This window comes from Poecilia latipinna, unplaced genomic scaffold (assembly GCF_001443285.1).
Source record: "Poecilia latipinna isolate Pla-1442-1.1 unplaced genomic scaffold, P_latipinna-1.0 Scaffold4749, whole genome shotgun sequence".
In the NCBI taxonomy this organism is placed as follows: domain Eukaryota; kingdom Metazoa; phylum Chordata; class Actinopteri; order Cyprinodontiformes; family Poeciliidae; genus Poecilia; species Poecilia latipinna.
In genome coordinates, this window is record NW_015117365.1 from 1 (window position 1) to 18424 (window position 18424).

The following is an 18424-nucleotide window of genomic DNA, read 5'->3' on the forward strand; positions in this document are numbered from 1 at the left end:
AAAGGTGTTCCTCTTCCATCCAGAAGTGAGAGAAATCGCTGGAAACACAGAGTTTTTCAGCACTGCATAATGTCCACAGTTATTTCTGATACATTGTTTCTTTTTTCAACTGCACCGGCTGGATCAAACATGGACCAGATGTGCACTTTTATTGTGAAAGCAGCACGTAAACGGGTGTACCATAATGTCTGGAGCTGCCGCACACGTGAATATCTTGTGCGGACCGGCTGTTCGAAGAACCGGTTACACAAGTAAAAAAAGGTATACTTTAGTATACTAACTTTTAACATATTTTAGCATACTTTGATTGATGTACTTAAACTGTACTATTTTGGAACAACTTAGTATACTTTAATAGTATTTAAATAGTATTAAATTACAACTTATAGTATACCGTAGTATACTATACGTACTTTTTTGGAACAACTTCAAGTGTACTTAAAGTATACATTTTAAATATAATATTTCAGAGCTTTATTATATTTTGATATAATTATTATATTTTGAGTGTAATAATTCTGTCATAGAATTATTGTCAGAGTTGACACCTATTAAACACAGGAAAGACAAGAGAAAGTTAGATTCTGAATACTCGCGAGGAGAACAGACAGAGATGTGCTTTCAGTTACAAATCTCCTACTGCTCTGAAGTACGTTTGCCTGCCCCTCTCTTTTTATTGTCTTTAGGATCCCTAATCACACAGAGAGCGCTGTAACTCTAAAGGGAGGGGGAAAGACACTTCATCACACAGTCACAGCGCCAAGATTATCACTAACTAACAACACAATCTATCTCGCACTAGCTTATCCAGTTCCTGACCCAGGATCAAGCAGGACAAGTTGTGAATCTTCACGGCGATGGTTTTATAACTATCTAAGAGGTCAAAGCAGGGCGTTCTGTGAAGAACTGCAGTCACTGCTCTTCTTCAGAGAGGCCCTCTGTATAGGAATTCAGAGTGATTAATAATACAGAAACATTTCTTAAAAGATATGACTAAACCAAATAAGAGTACATAAACTAAGAACATATAAAACAGTATAACAAATAGTTGATAATACTACAATTCACCCAACAATTATATTAAAAATATTAATTTAATATACTTAAAATATATTTTATACTATGAATATATTAGTAATGTATTTAAATTACACTTAATTTTTATTTTTGATTTCCTGCTATTGATAATAAAGCTACAATTTTAATTACTCATAATTCATCTTTATTCCTTCTTTCCTATTTTGTACATTACATGCATAACTACACTACAGTACTTAAACTGTTTTAGGCTAAAATTACATGGAAAGATTAATTACACAAGATGCCCAAGGTAATTCAAATATTTTGTTTTATTACCGACATTTTAAAATTGTCCAATTTAACTCACAACTTTATGAACATGAAAATTTAAGTGACAATAAAACATGAAAGTGAGGATCAACGACAGAACATTCCAGTTCACTGCACCTTACAGAAACCTACAAAAAAGAACAATAGAGCAATTAAACAGAGAAAGCATTTGTATTTAAAGAGAACAGAAAAATGGCAAATAAAAAAGTAATACTTACAATTTTAAGACGTTGTGGACTCGCCATGTATGTGACATCATCAGAACTGATGATGATTGGGACCGGATGCCTCAGGTGGAAAAACATTTCTGGGTGTCTTCTTTGCCTGTTATGTTAGAAGTAGAAAAAATAGTCAGCAATGTCATAGAATCAGTTGATGTTGGCATTAACTATGAAGCTGTTTAAAGTGTCGACTTAAGGAGACAAACTACCTTAAAATCTTTCCATCCATGATCTGAACACACTGATCCTTGCAGGGTGGTGAGGGGGGCTGGTGGTGCCCATCTCCAGCAGCCATTAGATGAGAGGCAGGGTTCACCATGGACAGGTCACCAGTCCATCACAGGGCCCTGAAAGCCAACAATAAATAAAAAAAAGAAAGATAATTGTTAGATTAACAAGAAGAGAAAAATTCTTTCCAGTTACGTTTAAATCAAATTGTGTTTATTAAGCACTTAGTGTTGGTAACAGCAGTTTTTGTTGTTGAAAAGCGGGTTCCTCAGGATGTAAGCTTTCGCCCAGTATATGGTTTGCCAGGGTTTTATGCCTTTTTATTGTTTTTTACGGAGCTACATAAGGACTGGGGATCGGCCGTGGAGCTAACCGGGAGGTCCATGCAAGCAGGCGGACTCAATCTGCAGCAGGTTCACCGCCAAGTCTCCCCCTCTGGAGGTCCGAATTTTTTACTCGCACCCAGGCTGTCGGGAGTGGTATCTCCGTGACCAGGCAAATGTCTGGAGCTCAACAATCCCTGTCCCGCTCCGATCGGACCCCGGGAAAGTGCATTTTTGACTGGTTTCACGGAAAACGGTTAAAAATTAATATAAATTTGGGGGAAGGGTCTAGAGAAAAACGGACACAATCACAATGTTCCTTGGATTCCCCCGGTGCTGACAGTATATAGGTTGCGGCCAGTTTCGACCGCTTTTTCTGGGGTCAAAGGGGACCGAATTGGTCCGGTCCGTTCTGGTGCCCCTGGTAAGGCAGGTGACAGAAGAGCAGCCCAAAGGTGGTTTCCGAGATTCAGGCTGAGAACTGGGCCTGGAGATCCAGGCTGAGAACCAGGCCTGTAACCCCGACCAGATAACTAGGCTCACCACACCCACCTGTGTACCCACACTTAAGCACACCTCCTCGGACTAAATCCTCCAGCATGCAGGCCCTAGAGGCTCGTGCCTCTGGTAAGGCAGGCTTCGTGCCTCTGGTGAGGTAGAGGGGGAGAAGGGAGATAGACCCGCAACCTGGGCCACGGATCCCGGACCTCCCTAACCTTAACTAGCATTACACACATACAGCTAAAGGAAATTACATGGGAAACACCCTCAAAGCTAAGGTTAAAGGAGATGACACACTAGGGAACGCTCTCTTTAGGCTGTAGCTTAGACAGAGGCTGACATAGGGAATTACAAACTGTTGTTTGATGCGATTTTGTTCTGCTAGCCCTTAAGGATAGCATGAACTATGGACCAGCTGTATTTTTGGCATTATTAAATGGAATTCATGAATTCAACTCACTGACTCTTCCTTAACCTCATACATCAAGCACTTAGCATTGAGAAAGGATAAATATCCACACTTGCCAATGGTCTAAAAGTCAACCACTGTCCTCTGCTGTGAGAGAGGTTTGGCTGATAGACTGGCTCAGCAGGTCATGTCTCCATGTTTGCAGCTCACTGTATTTAGCAACATTGCAGACAAAAAATATCTGTATCAGCCAAAATCAGAATTGATAGGTCAGGCTTTTCAAAGATCGGTAATCGGTGATCAGACAGACAACACCTAAGCTATACCCTTAGCAGACCAGAGCTTAAAACCTGGGTCTGCTCTAGCTGGTTGAAAATCACTGTTGCTAAAAATGTGTGAGAACACTGCTAATTATTCTCTCCCCAAATAATCAAGTCCTTTTTGCCACATCATTGTTGTATTTTTGAGAAAAGATGTTTTGCTTGTTTAAGAAGTTTTTTTCTGTCTGATGAGTAGACGTATAAGTTGATAGGAATAGTAATCCACTGTGACTCGTTACTGACCCACGCAGTCTGGTAGTGAAGCTACCCTGCCTTGATCTGAGCTGCCCAGAAAGACCATAATAGTTTGGTAGTTGTAATCCTTTGATAGTTGAGTAGCAAACTGCATTTTATCCCATAAACCTCTGGATGTATAGACTTTTGAGATCATCTATTTAAATATGCTAGATATATGTGTGCATTAAATTGCTTTTCCTCTTTCATAGCAATTTGTGACTGTTTTTTCAGCCATAAGTGATAATGAATTAGTTTAAAATCTTTTTACATTTTGAATAGCTTTTCGAAATGTAATTTAATTAAAACAAATTTAAATATTTAGTTTGAAGAAGTAGATGTTACATTTTCTAATGATAATATTCTCAACAATGCATTCAGCATGTTTGTGTTTGGAGAAAATGGCTTCAAACTGAAACAAATATCATAACTGCTTTCATAAAATGAAAGATCTTCATGGTGAGAAGGAACACACCTCAATGGCTTACTTTTCAGAAAGCATTTCTGTTTTGCTTTCAGATCTGTTTTTACTGCTGAAACTAATAGGCATGTCAGAAAAATATGAGGATGTGATGTGAATTTAATTAGTTTTTATAGCCTTCTATTCAGGTATGTCTACTAACTGCCTTCCACAGAATAGATCCTCAGATGTTTCCACACTTATTTATAAATACCCATTTCTCTGGAAATGATGAGAACAAACACATTTAAAGACAATAGTAATGCTGTTGTATAAAGGAAGAATAATTTCCAGAGGATCCAATTATTCATCTCGTCTTTGGCGTCTTTAGTTTAGCATTCTAAGTTGTTAACCTCATGCGTTTAGTTTCAGAAAAAATTAAAGAACTATCTTTATCAGGAGACAGTTGGTCTTGATTAATCAACAATGCACTGAAAGTACTGAATGTTAAAAAATAATCACATGCAGAAATGGTGATGAGAACTTAATCATGTAATCTGCTCTGCTTGTTGGATTCTTCTTGCTTCTGCTGTAAATTTCAACAAATGGGCTGTACAGGAGCACAGTTGTTAACCTTGGAGCAAAAAAGGATTACTTACAAACCCTGGCCAGGGTCTTACAGCCCTGAGCTTACATGTTCTCCCTATGCATGCATGGATTCCGTACTCTGTCTTCGTCCCTCAACCTAAAACATGCATAAGCTGACCTTAAGTGTGTGTTTGTATGTGTGTGTGTACATGGTTATTTGTTCCGTTTGTGTCTTGGTTGACCTGTGTTAGGATCTGTCTCTGATGCACCTTATGAACAATTTTGGAATATTGAAACAGAGTGCTGAGTCATTCATTTTACCACAGAAATAACATCTTTGCCACTTCAGCACAAGTTCAAACTTTCAGAGAATAATACCACTTGATTCTGAGTAAAACTCAGACGACCCAGGTTTCCACCAGCATAAAATGGAAGCATAAAATGAATCTCAAAAATCCTTGTGCACTTGTAACTGGAGACTACAAGACTTAAAGACAGGCCGTGGTTATACGGGGATCTGCAGCATGCGAAGGATCAACCTTTAGGAAAGAACAAACTACTGAGGACATGATGGCTGAGATGGGGATACTGCAAAACTTTAAGAATTACACCGTACCAAAAAAGGGAGGACAGGCTTAAAAAGACCTGAATATGTATTCATCATTTGGATTTAGTTAAGAAAATGGGACAATTCTATTCAAACTAAACAAAGCTAAAGATCAGTTAAACGTGAGAGATTTTTGGGAGATACAAGCTAAAGCTGAAAATTTCAGAGCTTTAATGTTAAGAGTGTCTATTGAGTTTGTCTCGCATTTTAACCATCCATCCATTTTCTTTACACCCTTGTCCCTTAGTGGGGTTGGGAGGGCTGCTGGTGCCGATCTCCAGCTAACGTTCCGGGCGAGAGGCGGGGTCACAGATCGCCAGTCTGTCGCAGGGCAACACAGAGACACACACACACAACCATGCACACACACACTCACACCTAGGGGCAATTTGGAGAGGCCAACTAAACTGACATGTTTTTGGACTGTGGGAGGAAACCGGAGTACCCAGAGAAAACCCATGCATGCACAGGGAGAACATGCAAATTCCATGCAGAAAGACCGGGGCTGGGAATCAAACCCAGAACCTTCTTGCTGCAAGGCAACAGCTCTACCACTGTGTAGCCCGCATTTTAACCAAAACACTGAAAAATATATTTCAATAGCAGTTGATTGGACAACTTTCACACACAGACAAGTTGACAAGTTCACACACAGACAAAACATTGCAGTTTTGTCTGTGTGTATCAGGCGACTCATGTTATTTAACATTTGCAGGTGTCGGAGAAGGTTTGAATTCATAATTATCAGATTTGAGGCTGAAGTTAAATTTTTGTGTGTAGAAACTGTAATTGTGTGTGTACTTTTATTTTGTATTCATAATTTCTTAATGTTTGTGTGCATTTGACCACACATTTACAAGTACCTGAAATTATACACAAAATGTTTTTTATGGTTTATAAATCATGTTTCAGAGATACAACTGTATGTAAAGCTGCACACACAAACAGCTTAAACAGATTACAAATTCACTATTAAACACACAGGTATTTTGAGACAATTTTCTCTCCATGTATCCTCCACCTGTCACCAGGTATGGTCAGCTGCACCCTGAAAATCAGCTGGTCTAAATATTAGAGAGATGGATTTAAGGAAGTAAGATTTTATGAGTTTTTCATGAAATACAAAATCCTCGCCAATGAGTGTCTTAGCTGAAGACTTTGCAGAAAAGCCAATATGACATTTTAGCTCTTTATAATGAATAAAGGGTGACACCTTGTGGTCCTTTGAACAGTGGATTTTTTAAAATGCAATTACACTCCATTTTTAGATATAAATGAAACAGATATTGCATAAATAAAAAGATTAATTAAATGTAAACTAAAGGTAGCATTGCTTATTTTGTATATTCTGTTATGTTTCAGAAACATTTTCTAAACTTAGATTTTATGTGTGTTTACTAAAAATTGTATGCTGTTTTCTTCCACCACTTTAAAACCAGATCTGTTTGATTCTTTTGTATGAAAACTAAGCACATCTTGTTGGTACTGTGCCAAAGCCTGCCACTTTGATTAATCAGTCACACATTCCTGAAACAAGTCAAGGAGGTTCTGCTGGGAAGTAAAAAGTAAGAGATAGTAAACCTTCAGTCGACTGTGCTGTTGTTTTTTACATGTCGACTCTACTGACAGACTGATACTGCCGGACAGTTTAGAGGAGAGAAATCATGATGGGGTGCTGGTAAGTGAAATATTTTCCACCAGATTTTCTTTTAGTGCATCAAACTTTACATTAGTATGTTAAATTGTGAAGTTGGAAATCAGGCAAGAAAATAACCAATCAGTTCTATTTCTGAGTGTCAGAATGTAGGAGTTACAGGATCCTAACACCCAAATGATATGCAAAATTTTAATTATGAATCAACAGAGGGTGAGTTGAAGAACTGTCTTTGCTGAAATATGTTTCAGATGCTCTCAGCAGTTTTATGATATGAGATCAATCTGAATAATAGAGTGAGACAGAAAATTATTCAGTGGTACATGACAGAGCTACAAGGTTGATTAGTGCCTGTCTGCCATACAACAGTGACCTCTGTTGTTCAGCTGGATGAAAGGTTGCAGATGAATACTGACGCTGTTCAGATTATGTTGAGGACTGCAGTCTGTCCATGTGCAAGTAGCGATTTCTGATATGGGTGACATGGGCGAATGCCGAGGGCAGAATTTTGTAAGGGGTGGCATGACTCCGGCCCCATACTCCCCCACACCCCCATCCGTTGTCAAATCCAATGGGAGAAAGAGTCATAATGTGATTTATAAACATTTTTAACATTAGAAAAGGGTTAATTACCCCAAGTTAATTTATCCTTCTCAGTGTTTGACAGGAGGCCAGGTGGTAGAGGTGGGTCAGGTTTACCCTGTGTATTGTCTTGAAGGCATGACGCCAGGTCAAACTGTGGAACAGATTGGTTTCCCCCACATTTACAGAAATGTGTGATGCTATGTGATGTGTTTTAGTCATTGTGATAACTAATTGCAAATAAGTGTTTAGGAAAAGTATTTAGCAAAGCATGTTCATTTGTCTTAGGTTAATTATTTAAGATTAAGGTTTACAGATTATTTTGTTTATGCCCAGTGCTTAAAACCAAGATTGAAATCCTTAACCATTACAATTAGTAAATTGTTAATATTGAGTACAGCCTGAGTCTTCTGTAGTTTACACTATGTCAGTAGTCAAATTTCTTGTATTTCAATGTTTGATATTAAAGCTCTATTGGAGAGAATGTGGTACAAGACTCTTCAGATTTGGCAGTTATGAATAAGTTTTCTAGTGGACACCGTCTGCACATTTAAAGCACTCGTGTTTCAACTATTAGAGACTGTAGTATACAAATTCGAGCTCATTTTGTATAAAATAAGAGACACAAACTGGGTGACACAGACACATATCACCATCACACCAATACTCCCAACACATCCCACCCCCTCACTTCCTCTTTTGCCAGTGGAGGAGAGCTGCGATCTGGGGCCATCTTTACAGGTGGTTTGCCCAGGGTGCCAAACAGGTTAGGACCATCTCTGCCCTGTACTTTAAGGGTCATTCAGCTGTCATTCAGCTACAACAATATTATATAGGAACTAACAAACTCACATGAGAATATGCTATTTTTGTTTTCTACCTGATTATTATGTGTGAGGACTCTGATTCCAAGGTTCCTATTCTCGATGCATAACTTCTTTAATATAAGGATGCAAAAGGGCAACTTCCTCACAATATAATTTGGGGACTGTGTGCATCCTCAGCTACAGTAATACTCCCTTCAGTCAGTGTCACCAAAAACTGAGTCATAACAAGGAGCGTAAAAAAATTGCAATGCTTCCATCATTGTTTTTTTTGGTCACACTTAATAGTTATGAGACAAAGAAGACCTGAATATTAACAAAATACATGGGATTAAAAAAATAAATAAATGTATATATTTTTCAAGGAATACAACACTTTGTAAAAAGAAAATAGGTAATTTTGTCTCTTGACAGAGCAGGAATTAATTGTGATTTACCAAGTTTTTTTTACCAGGATTGGGTGTCAGCAGACACCCAATCCTGAGACATAGAATCAAGAAATCACTTTAAAAAACTTGGCTGATAACACAAAGAACTTCTAAACAGTAGAAATAGATCTAAAAAATAGGTTGTAACTCAATCTAAAGAAATTATTCACGAAAAGATAAGAGTCAAAGTCATTTACATTCATTATTGACAAAGTGATTTATTTGGCTTCTACTAGAGTTACTGGCATGCCAAAATTACACCAAGAGCAAATAGATGCTGAATATAAGTTGTCACAAAACAGCACATAAGAAAAACAAAAGTATTCAAGGTCATATTTGCCTCAGGGAAGGTCAGGCTTAATGAATCTAATATAAGCAAAACAGATTGCTCAAAATTACATCTATGGGAGGATTACAAGGTGAAAACCAATCCTGACTAGAAAGGACACAAATGTTCCTCTAACATATTATTATTGTCTCACTGCGTCTAGGATTAAGCTAACAAAGCATTTAATAAAATTAGCATCATATCACACGGTAAAGGATTTCATCGTAAAAAACAAACAGTAAATTACTTGCAACAGGGACACCAGTAATTTACTGTTTTTGTTTTTGCGGTTTATTTATTATAACTTATTTAATAGTATATTTTAATAGTATATTTTAAATTGAATTTCATTAAATTAACAGTAAAACAGTAAGTTACTGCTAGGCAAGATATTAGCATTTTATCATTACTGTACACTTAATGTACTGTTATTAATTTTAACATTATATGACTGCATATTAGATCACTGTAAGTTGCTGGTTTTATTGCATTCTTACAGGATGTGCATAGTAGTTTACAAAAGGTAATGAAATCTCCAAATTCCCTTAAATACTTTGAAAATTACCAAAAAAGAGACTACGGATTCAATAAAAAATATTTTTGTTCACAGGTTTCATGGGCAGATATCTTAATCTAAGTGAAATTATGACAATAACTTCAGTTGCTGAATTAAAATGGTTGAGGTAAAGTGTTAAGGTAAAATGTAAGTGTGGACTACATACATTCTGCCCATAAATCAAAATTGCACACTTCTAAAGTTTAAATTTAATCATTCAAACTTAATAATTTGAGTATAATCCACTTTTAAACCTGAACCAGCTGATGTTATTGGTACAGCACATTCTGGTCTCCTCATTGCCAGAGCAGCTTTCAGGCTTTGTGGCATCTCTGGCCACTGAGTATCTTGGGTGATATTTATTTTTAATAATTGACATACTTCTAAATAAACAAACCATAACAGTTTAATAAATATTGCATGTTGACTTGTGTACAGTAATGTAGTAATAGAAATCAGATTAATCAAATGTTATGATGAAGGCTTTCTAACAGTCTTGGTCAGAAAAATGAATGCCTTTATGCTAGTCACAAACATGAGCTACGATTACTAAAAAGCATATTTATATATCATAAGGAAATATATTTATTGTAAATAACTGAAAGAGATAAAGTCTCCAGCAGAAGATTGAAGAAAGAAAAATAAACTTTAAGCAGTGAGCCTGGAGAATCATTGATCACATCATTTTAAAAGAATGAAGAAAGACTGACTGATTCCCAGAAAATAGAAAAAGTCAAGACTTTTGCAAGTGGTGTATAAAAAATGTATAGAAGAACTTTTCTAATGCACTGCAATGACAGAACCAACAGCTTGAAACTTAGATTTATGCATTTATATGTCTGTGTATTAGCATTATATTTTATGCTAAATCTACTAATTTTTTGTCCTGTAAAGGTGCTCAAAGAAAAAGTCAAAAAAATCTCAGCGACATGAAGAAGAGAGATTAAGGTAAGACGAACACTCCAGTTAGTGTATGCTAACCTTAATTGTTTAAGTTGTGTAAAGAACCTTTTGGTAGTGCAATGAAATTTGATAATTTCTTCTTTTTTTTGTCACACTTAAATGTTTCAGATAATCAAACTGTTATTATTGAATAAAGGCAATCATAGTAATAAATATAAAAGGCAAATGTCAAATGAATATTTAATTCATTAGGGGGAAATGCTATTATTTACAACCTTGCCTTTGGTAAGAAAGTACGCCCTCACAACCCACATGCCCCCTCTTTTGCATTCCCACCATTAAACCATGAACTATCTGTGGTTAAACTATTTATTTCAGAACGTTGAGTTCATTTTCACACAGAGGGCTCACCTACATATATGTATGTATATGATAGATAATTCAAATGGAACATCTCTGATGACCGGAAGATCTGAAAAAGTTACAAATCATCTAAAAAATACAAACAGTAGAAACATCCCTAAGGGGGAAAATAGTTATCATTGCATTTAATTTAGTGATTTTCAAACTCTAGAATTTATTATAAGCTTATAGTTTTTGTCTGAAACCTGGTAAATTTGTGAAGAATGCAACAATTTGTATAATGCCATGAAACAACCAAGTGGAGCTCCACAAATAAAATTTCCATTAAAAATACTGAAAATAATGTGACTGGGCATGCTGTCTAAAATTGCTTGTGGGAATGTGTTATGAAATGACATGCTGAGGATAAGGACAGAATCTGGGAGCATAAACCATATAGAGGGATGTGACTGGATCAACCCAATGTCAAAAGAATATTTAATGAGACATTTATGAGTCGGAGTCCAAGATGTGGCAAAGGAGATAGCTTGGTGTGCTGTGGAGATGCTCCAGAAGACCTAATCCAAAGTATTCATTTTTCTGGCAGAAAAAATTAACATACTTGTACAAAATGGACAATATTTCACTTTAAATTGGTGGGATTAAAGTCCACTGCCACTGTAAAAAAATATTTTTGTAATGGTATGACTTATATGGGTAACCTAGCACTCGTTCTACTGGGTTGGAGGACTGCAATTATCTTGACTGATAGGAATTTCTTGAGCAGGAAATTACATCTGCTTTACAACATCAAGAAATCAGTGAGCTAGTACCAGGATACAGTAGTGCCCCATCTGTTATTGGTATAAAAACATTAGGGTTTTCCCTAAAAAATGGCAGATGGTAGGGTGTCTAGGGCATCCCCCACCATGATTTTGTGTTTTTGTGTTGAAAAATGTTAAAAGTTACAAAAATTTGGTGGCGCATGAACAATCATAGTAATTTGAAAATGATAGCCTGTGAAACTAATGGGCAGGTGCACAAACAGTATCTATTCCTTTTGTACATGAGACCCTAGATATTCTATTTTACTAAATCTTTAGTAAGACAAAACAAATCATAATTCAACAATAGGAGACAGAACAAAGGGCTATGGACCATTATACAGTTATTGGAAATGGATTTGTTTTTACAGAAATATATCAGCCTGACAAAAATACATTATAAAGTGTTTTACTGAATCAGTTTTCAAAATCTTAATTAAACTTTTGTTTGAAATTAATATAAACCTTTTAAATGTGAGACTCCAAGTTTAGCCAAAAACAAAAACTGTTTGTTTTTTTATTTTCCAGAGCTGCTCAGGAAGACAAAGAAAGGGAACTCAAGTCTGTCAATCAAAGGTATTGTTAACAAGCAAGCCAAAAGACAGCTTTCCAAAACTGTAATATTCATTCTTAAATGTCATACGTATTGTTGGTCATGTGGACATATAAACTGTCAGATATTCAGTGATTATACAACAGAATGTGTGCTGTAAAAGATTTTAATATGTTGTCCTTTTTATAACAGTCTGACTGAAACCCAGGATGAACTCCTTCAGGCGAGGTCAGTGAAATATTGAGTAATTCCTTTACATGTCAATCCCATTTTGTATTAACTGATTACAGAATCAGGTTATCTGGAGTAAATTGTAAAGATGAAATTAGCATTATTAAATTTATAGATATGATTTTCCAAGCTTTGCTGCGAAACAAATTTTGTTTTCCTTCCTCAGAACTGCTCTTGATAAAGAAAGACAAGAACTGAACTCAGTTAGAGAAAGGTACTGTTCACACAACAAGCTGATGGGCCACATTCAAGTTTATTCTTCAAGAGGCATAACAGTTTGCTGATGATGCCATAGAAAATAAAAAAACATGTTGACATTTTTGTAATTTTACAGCAGAATCAGAATTTGAAGGGTTTTAATCTGTTGCCCTTTTATAACAGCCGGAATGAAGCACAGAATAAACTTCAACATGCGAGGTCAGTGCTTTACTGGCTCTGTTGCTGCTGATTGCAGATAAGGCAACATTGTTTGGAAGTGTTAGAATTTTTTTTCACTTCAGACTTTAAGCTTGAAGTGTTTTGCTGAAATTATGCTATTTTCTTTTTGTAGAAACACGCTAAGACAAAAAGAAAAGGAATTGGAAGCAGTAAATCAACGGTACTGTTCACTGACAAGTTAAAAACATCACATAATATAATGCAGGTCATGTTGACTTGGAACTGCTGAAAGATGATATTACACCAGAATGTGTGCCATAAAGGATTTTAATCTGTTTTGTTTTTATAACAGTCTGGCAACATCCCAGGATAAACTCCTTCAGGCGAGGTCAGTGATTCACTGAATCCATCCATTTTCTTACACCCATATCCCATCGTGGTCAGGAGGGGCGCCGGTGCCTATCTGCAGTTGCCAACAGGCTAGAGCTGGGATAAACCTTGGACAGGTTGTCAGTCCATCGCAGGATTCACTGAATCATTTTCTTTAAAAGTCAACCACACTTTGTATTAATTTATCACAGAATCAGGTTATCTTAAGAAATTTTAAAGACAAACAGCCCTAATAAAATGGATACAAAAGTCCTTATGAGGTTTGAACCTTAGTCACAAAACAAATGTTGATTTTGTTTTTCTTCTCTAGAACTTCTCTGGGAGAGAAAGATAAAGAACTGAGCTCAGTTAGAGAAAGGTACTGTTCACACAACAAGCTTACGGGCTACAATCAAATTTAGTCTTCAAGATGCTTAACAGTTTGCTGATGATGATGTTGTCAGAAAATATAAATCATATTGAGATTTTGATTATTTACAATTAGTGTTTTGAATAGTTTTATTCTGTTGTCATTTTATAACAGCCGGAGTGAAATTAAGAATCAACTTCAACAGGCGAGGTCAGTATTTTACTGGATCTGTCACTGCTGATCAAGACAACATTATTTGGATTTGCTTGACATTTCTTTTAGCTTGAGACTTTAAACTTAAAGCTTTAAATATGCCTTTTTTTCTAGAAACACTCTAAAACAAAAAGAAAGGGACTTGAACTCAGTCAATCAAAGGTATTGTTCACCAAGCTAAAGACCTCACATAACAGATTACAGGTCATATTGACTAATAAATGAAAGGTGATTTTACAACATAATGTATAATGTCAAAGGTTGTTAATCTGTTTTGTTTTTAAACAGCCTGACTAAATCCAACAATGAACTCCTTCAGGCGAGGTCAGTGATTCACTGAGTCAGTTTCTTTAAATGTCATTTTGTATTAATTGATCACAGAATCAGGTTATCTCAAGTAAGTTGTAAAGACAATAGGTTATATTAGAACAAATTAAAAGTTTCTTGATGAATTTAGTTGTGGAACAAATTTTGATTTTGTTTCTCGTCTCCAGAACTGATCTGGAAAAGAAAAATAAAGAACTGAGCTCAGTTAGAGAAAGGTACTGTTCACACAAGTCAATGGGCCACATTACAGTTTAGTCTTCAAGATGCTTAACAGCTGATGATGTCATAGAAAATAAAAAACACATCAACATTTGATGACTTTACAGCAGAATCAGTGTTTAGAAGGATTTTATCCTGTTGTTTTTTTATATCAGCCAGAAAGAAACTGAAAACCAACTTCACCAGGCGAGGTCAGTATTTTACTGGATCTGTTGCTGCTGATCACAATCAAGAAAACATTGTTTGGAACTGATAGACAGTTTTTAAACTTGAAACTTTAAGACTGAATGCTTTCCATATTCTTTTAAAATTGTCTTTTTTCTTTCTCTAGAAACACTCTAAAACAAAAAGAAAAAGAATTTAAATCAGTCAATCAAAGGTATACTTCAGTAACAAGCCAAAAAGTTCACATAACATATTGCAGGTCATGCTGATTTAAAAATTATGAAAGACAATTTTACAACAAATTGTTTTGTAAAGAACTTTTGTCTGTTTTGTAAACAGTCTGACTGAAACCCAGGATGAACTCCTTCAGGAGAGGTCAGTGATTCACAGAATTGGTTTCTTTAAATGCCAATCACACTTTCTATGAATTGATCACAGAATAGGGTTATCTTGAGAAATGTTAAAGACAAACAGTAACATTAGAACAAATACAAATACTTACAAATACTTTCTTAATGTGATTCTCCAAGCTTCGGTGCAAAACATTTTTTTTTTGTTTTCCTTCTCCAGAAATGCTCTGGAAGAGAAAAAGACAGAACTGAACTCAGTTAGAGAAAGGTAATGGAACACAACAAGCTAATGGGCTACCTTATTAATTAACGTGCTTAGTCTTCAAAATGCATGACAGTTTGTTGGTAATATCATAGAAAATATAATGGCCTTGCCATTTTGGTGATTTTACTATAGAATCAGTGTTGTAAAGGATTTTAATCTGCTGTGCTTGTAACAGCCAGAATGAAACTTCCATTCTTTTATTGTTAATCAGTCTGTATGAGCTAGTGACATAATCTGATTTGATTTGAGAAAAGTTAAGTCACTAAGCTGAGGCTCATGGCTTCACTGCAAAATAACGTTGATGTTTTTCATACTTCAGAACAACAGATTTTACAACACAGTGAAAGATAACATAAAAACGGTACATTACAATAGTGAAAAGAAAAAAATAAAAAACACTGTGGATTAGTGAATCCACAGTACAGATTATAATGACTGGTTTATCATCTGTTATATTTAATATTAAGGAGTTGAAGCAAAGACTTTATGAAAACTATATTTTAATCTGTCTTTGTATTTGATGTTACATAAAAAGCAAAGTACCAACAGCACTTTTGAAAGGAAAATTGGATTTTCTCAAGTTCTTCATTGTTCCTTCCATATTTGGGGCAAAAAAGATGGGGAACCAACATCAGACAGTCTAAAGAGTTTTAGCGTTACATTTCAAAACATGAAATATAACACATAAAGAAATATGTATATTTATGTACAAGGACTGACTCTTCATGAATTAACAACACCTGTGCTGGCCATAAACTAATTATGCATGTTGCTATAAACACATATTAATATATCATTGATGTTCAAAGTCCAGTAGGTTTATTAAAGCCACAGGAAAGAAAGTAGAGCTGACTTCACTCACTGAAAAGTATTCTTCATTTTACTGCAGGATTTGTTAATATATTGGATGCTGCAAATTCTTTTCATTCTGATGAAATTCTATATGGGAACTATTGTTTAGCATGCTATTTTCATGAGATATCTACCAGATGTTCATTGAATTGGTCACAGACTTTTGATCTGGATGATCTGTGAGAATTAGAAGTTGAATAATAATGGCCTAATCTGATATTAAATGTTTTATAATAAAATCAAATGAACAAACTCAAGCCTGAATTTGTAAACAGTTGCTTCTAAGAAAAAGAATAATATTTACACAATCGCTTTCAAAAATTCTTTTCTGAGACCTTTTGTATTTAACTATCAAAATAAAAATGTGAAATATATTTTAACATTTAAGCATTTTAGCTTTTAACAATGTCCATTGTTTCAGTAGAACAATAATATTTTACATCTTGCATAAACAACTATTCTCTCAATATCAAACTGAAATATCAAACATAGTATTAAAGGCGCAAGGCTCCTTTAATACTATGCCTCGGTACTCAGTTTCACATGAAGATATAATTTATCTGGTTTTTCAACAAACCCATAAAAAACATCACGTGTATAAAATAAAGAAAACACAACAATGTCCTTTGAGTGAGAACTCTCTTAAAAAGTGCAAAATACAAGTTCAAATGAACTCCGCTGTTCTTCAGCTAGCTCCTCAGCTAGCTCACACACATGTGTACAGGCCCACTAGCATTAGCTCCAATTAGCCTTCAGAACAAGTCCCGTTTTCGTATACAATAACAATTACAAAACTATGAGAGGCCCCGTGGGCCAAAACTTACAAACTCTCTACATTCACAGTCAAACTCTCTTACACGTTGTTAATCCACAGTATTCAGCCACGCCCCTAACTCCTCCTAACCTCCAGCGGACTGACTACTGACCAGCTCTCCATCTCACGGGTCCGAAAAGCCTCTAATTCCTGGGTATTACCGCAAATAAGAATGTAGAGAACTTTTGTTTAAGCTGGGAGCGAGAAAGATTCGTCTAAGCTCTAACTACCTTCATCCAGACGTTATGACCCGCTTCAGTCTATGATTCAGACATCGGAGTAGCCCCGCCGGTGTCCGAGCTCATAAACCACGTCTGTTCACGGCAGCTCTTTCTCTGTATTAACGTGCACTTGTTATAACTTAGATAATTTAGAGACTAGGAATAAGTCCCAGGGTCATTATTTATCTGAACTAAAGAACGTACGAAGCCACCCTGATTTACTAGGACCATTAACATTGATTTCACATTAATCAGAAGAATTAAATCTAGTTGACTCAATTAATTTAACTGTCCACGACACCAAACTAGACTTTAGTATTTTATTAGAAAGCTTTAGCAGGGGAAAAAAGACATACAGCAACTAACAAAGGATTAAGTAATCAATAGATTTTAAGAAAATTTAGAAACCTCACCTAATTCTAACCCTACACTGTGTCTAAATCTAAATAGAGGCTTTGGGGGGAGGCAGTATTACTCAAACCCAGATGCAGAGACGATCTTTGGCAGCAGATAACTTTAACGTCCATGGATGGAGTCCTGTCTTTGTCTTGGCAGAATCCTTTTAGAATAGATCCAAAGTTGAACTGGTGAGAATCCTCAACGAACTCAGTTCTTAATCCACAAAAGATCTTTGTATATTCCCCATGTCCACTGCAGCATCGTTGTAATCCTTGGGGTTGAGTTTGGGGCCGCAGTCGAATCAGAATCCCGGGTTGTGGGTAAACGGATCTTGTTCCTTTCTTGTGCAGCGAGCAGTTGTCCCGGGGTATCATCACGCAGCCCTCCGTTGACTCTGCATCTCCATGTGTGCTCGACTCGAACGCTGCGGAACAAAGAACCCCGAACCTTCTATCTGGTGTCTTTTTATTCTTATCAGCAGCCACACACTTTCTTTCCTCATGGACGTTTTTACTTGACGTCAACTGTTCTTTAGTTAGCCTCAGACTACAGATGAACTTTATTTCTCCTGAGCTGCACTTTCAGATCCCTGTCTGAATTCTGCACCTGTTTCCTCTGTACTGACTGCTTGGACAGATGATCTCATATCCATCACCATCTTGGAGACATGATGTCTGTTCTGATGACCTAATGTCTTGGTCACCTCTGCTCTCCTATCAGTTCCTCTTTCTCCCTGACCTTTCACCTACCATCTACCTCCAACACAACATCAGTGACCTTTAGTTACAGTTACACATTTTACACCATTTCAAGTTCAATGTCAAAATCACATTTATAACCTTTTAGTTTCTCTGATTTAGCATTCATTTATAATTTTATAACCATTACTTATTAGTTACCCTTATTATAATCATGATGTGAGTTATTACAGACATTTCTGAAAAGAAACCAAGAATAATCCATTATTCTAATTATTTGACACCATGTTACAGTTACTTCTTTCACCTGTAAGTACTTCCATAAGTTTAAGAGTACGTGTAAATATTCTTATAATCAAACCAACATCAACCATTGGT

At 36.0% G+C, this 18424-nt stretch overlaps 1 protein-coding gene across 2 annotated transcripts; it reads left to right on the top strand.

The window, feature by feature from the left end:
* Positions 1-6776: 6776 nt before the first annotated feature.
* LOC106942980 (trichohyalin-like) lies at positions 6777-15065 on the top strand. Of its 2 annotated transcripts, XR_001423779.1 has the most exons (14): positions 6777-6859; positions 10448-10501; positions 12151-12198; positions 12368-12403; positions 12573-12620; positions 12788-12823; positions 12957-13004; positions 13137-13172; positions 13485-13532; positions 13698-13733; positions 13851-13898; positions 14025-14060; positions 14231-14822; positions 15018-15065. XR_001423779.1 is itself a non-coding variant. In XM_015026323.1 (13 exons), the coding sequence occupies exons 1-13, from the start codon at positions 6846-6848 to the stop codon at positions 14316-14318; spliced, it is 576 nt and encodes a 191-aa protein (XP_014881809.1). In that variant the 5' UTR covers positions 6777-6845; the 3' UTR covers positions 14319-14927. The 2 variants fall into 2 exon arrangements, 1 of the variants encoding a protein (XP_014881809.1); XM_015026323.1 differs by lacking the exon at positions 15018-15065 and having other exon boundaries at positions 14231-14927.
* Positions 15066-18424: the final 3359 nt, after the last annotated feature.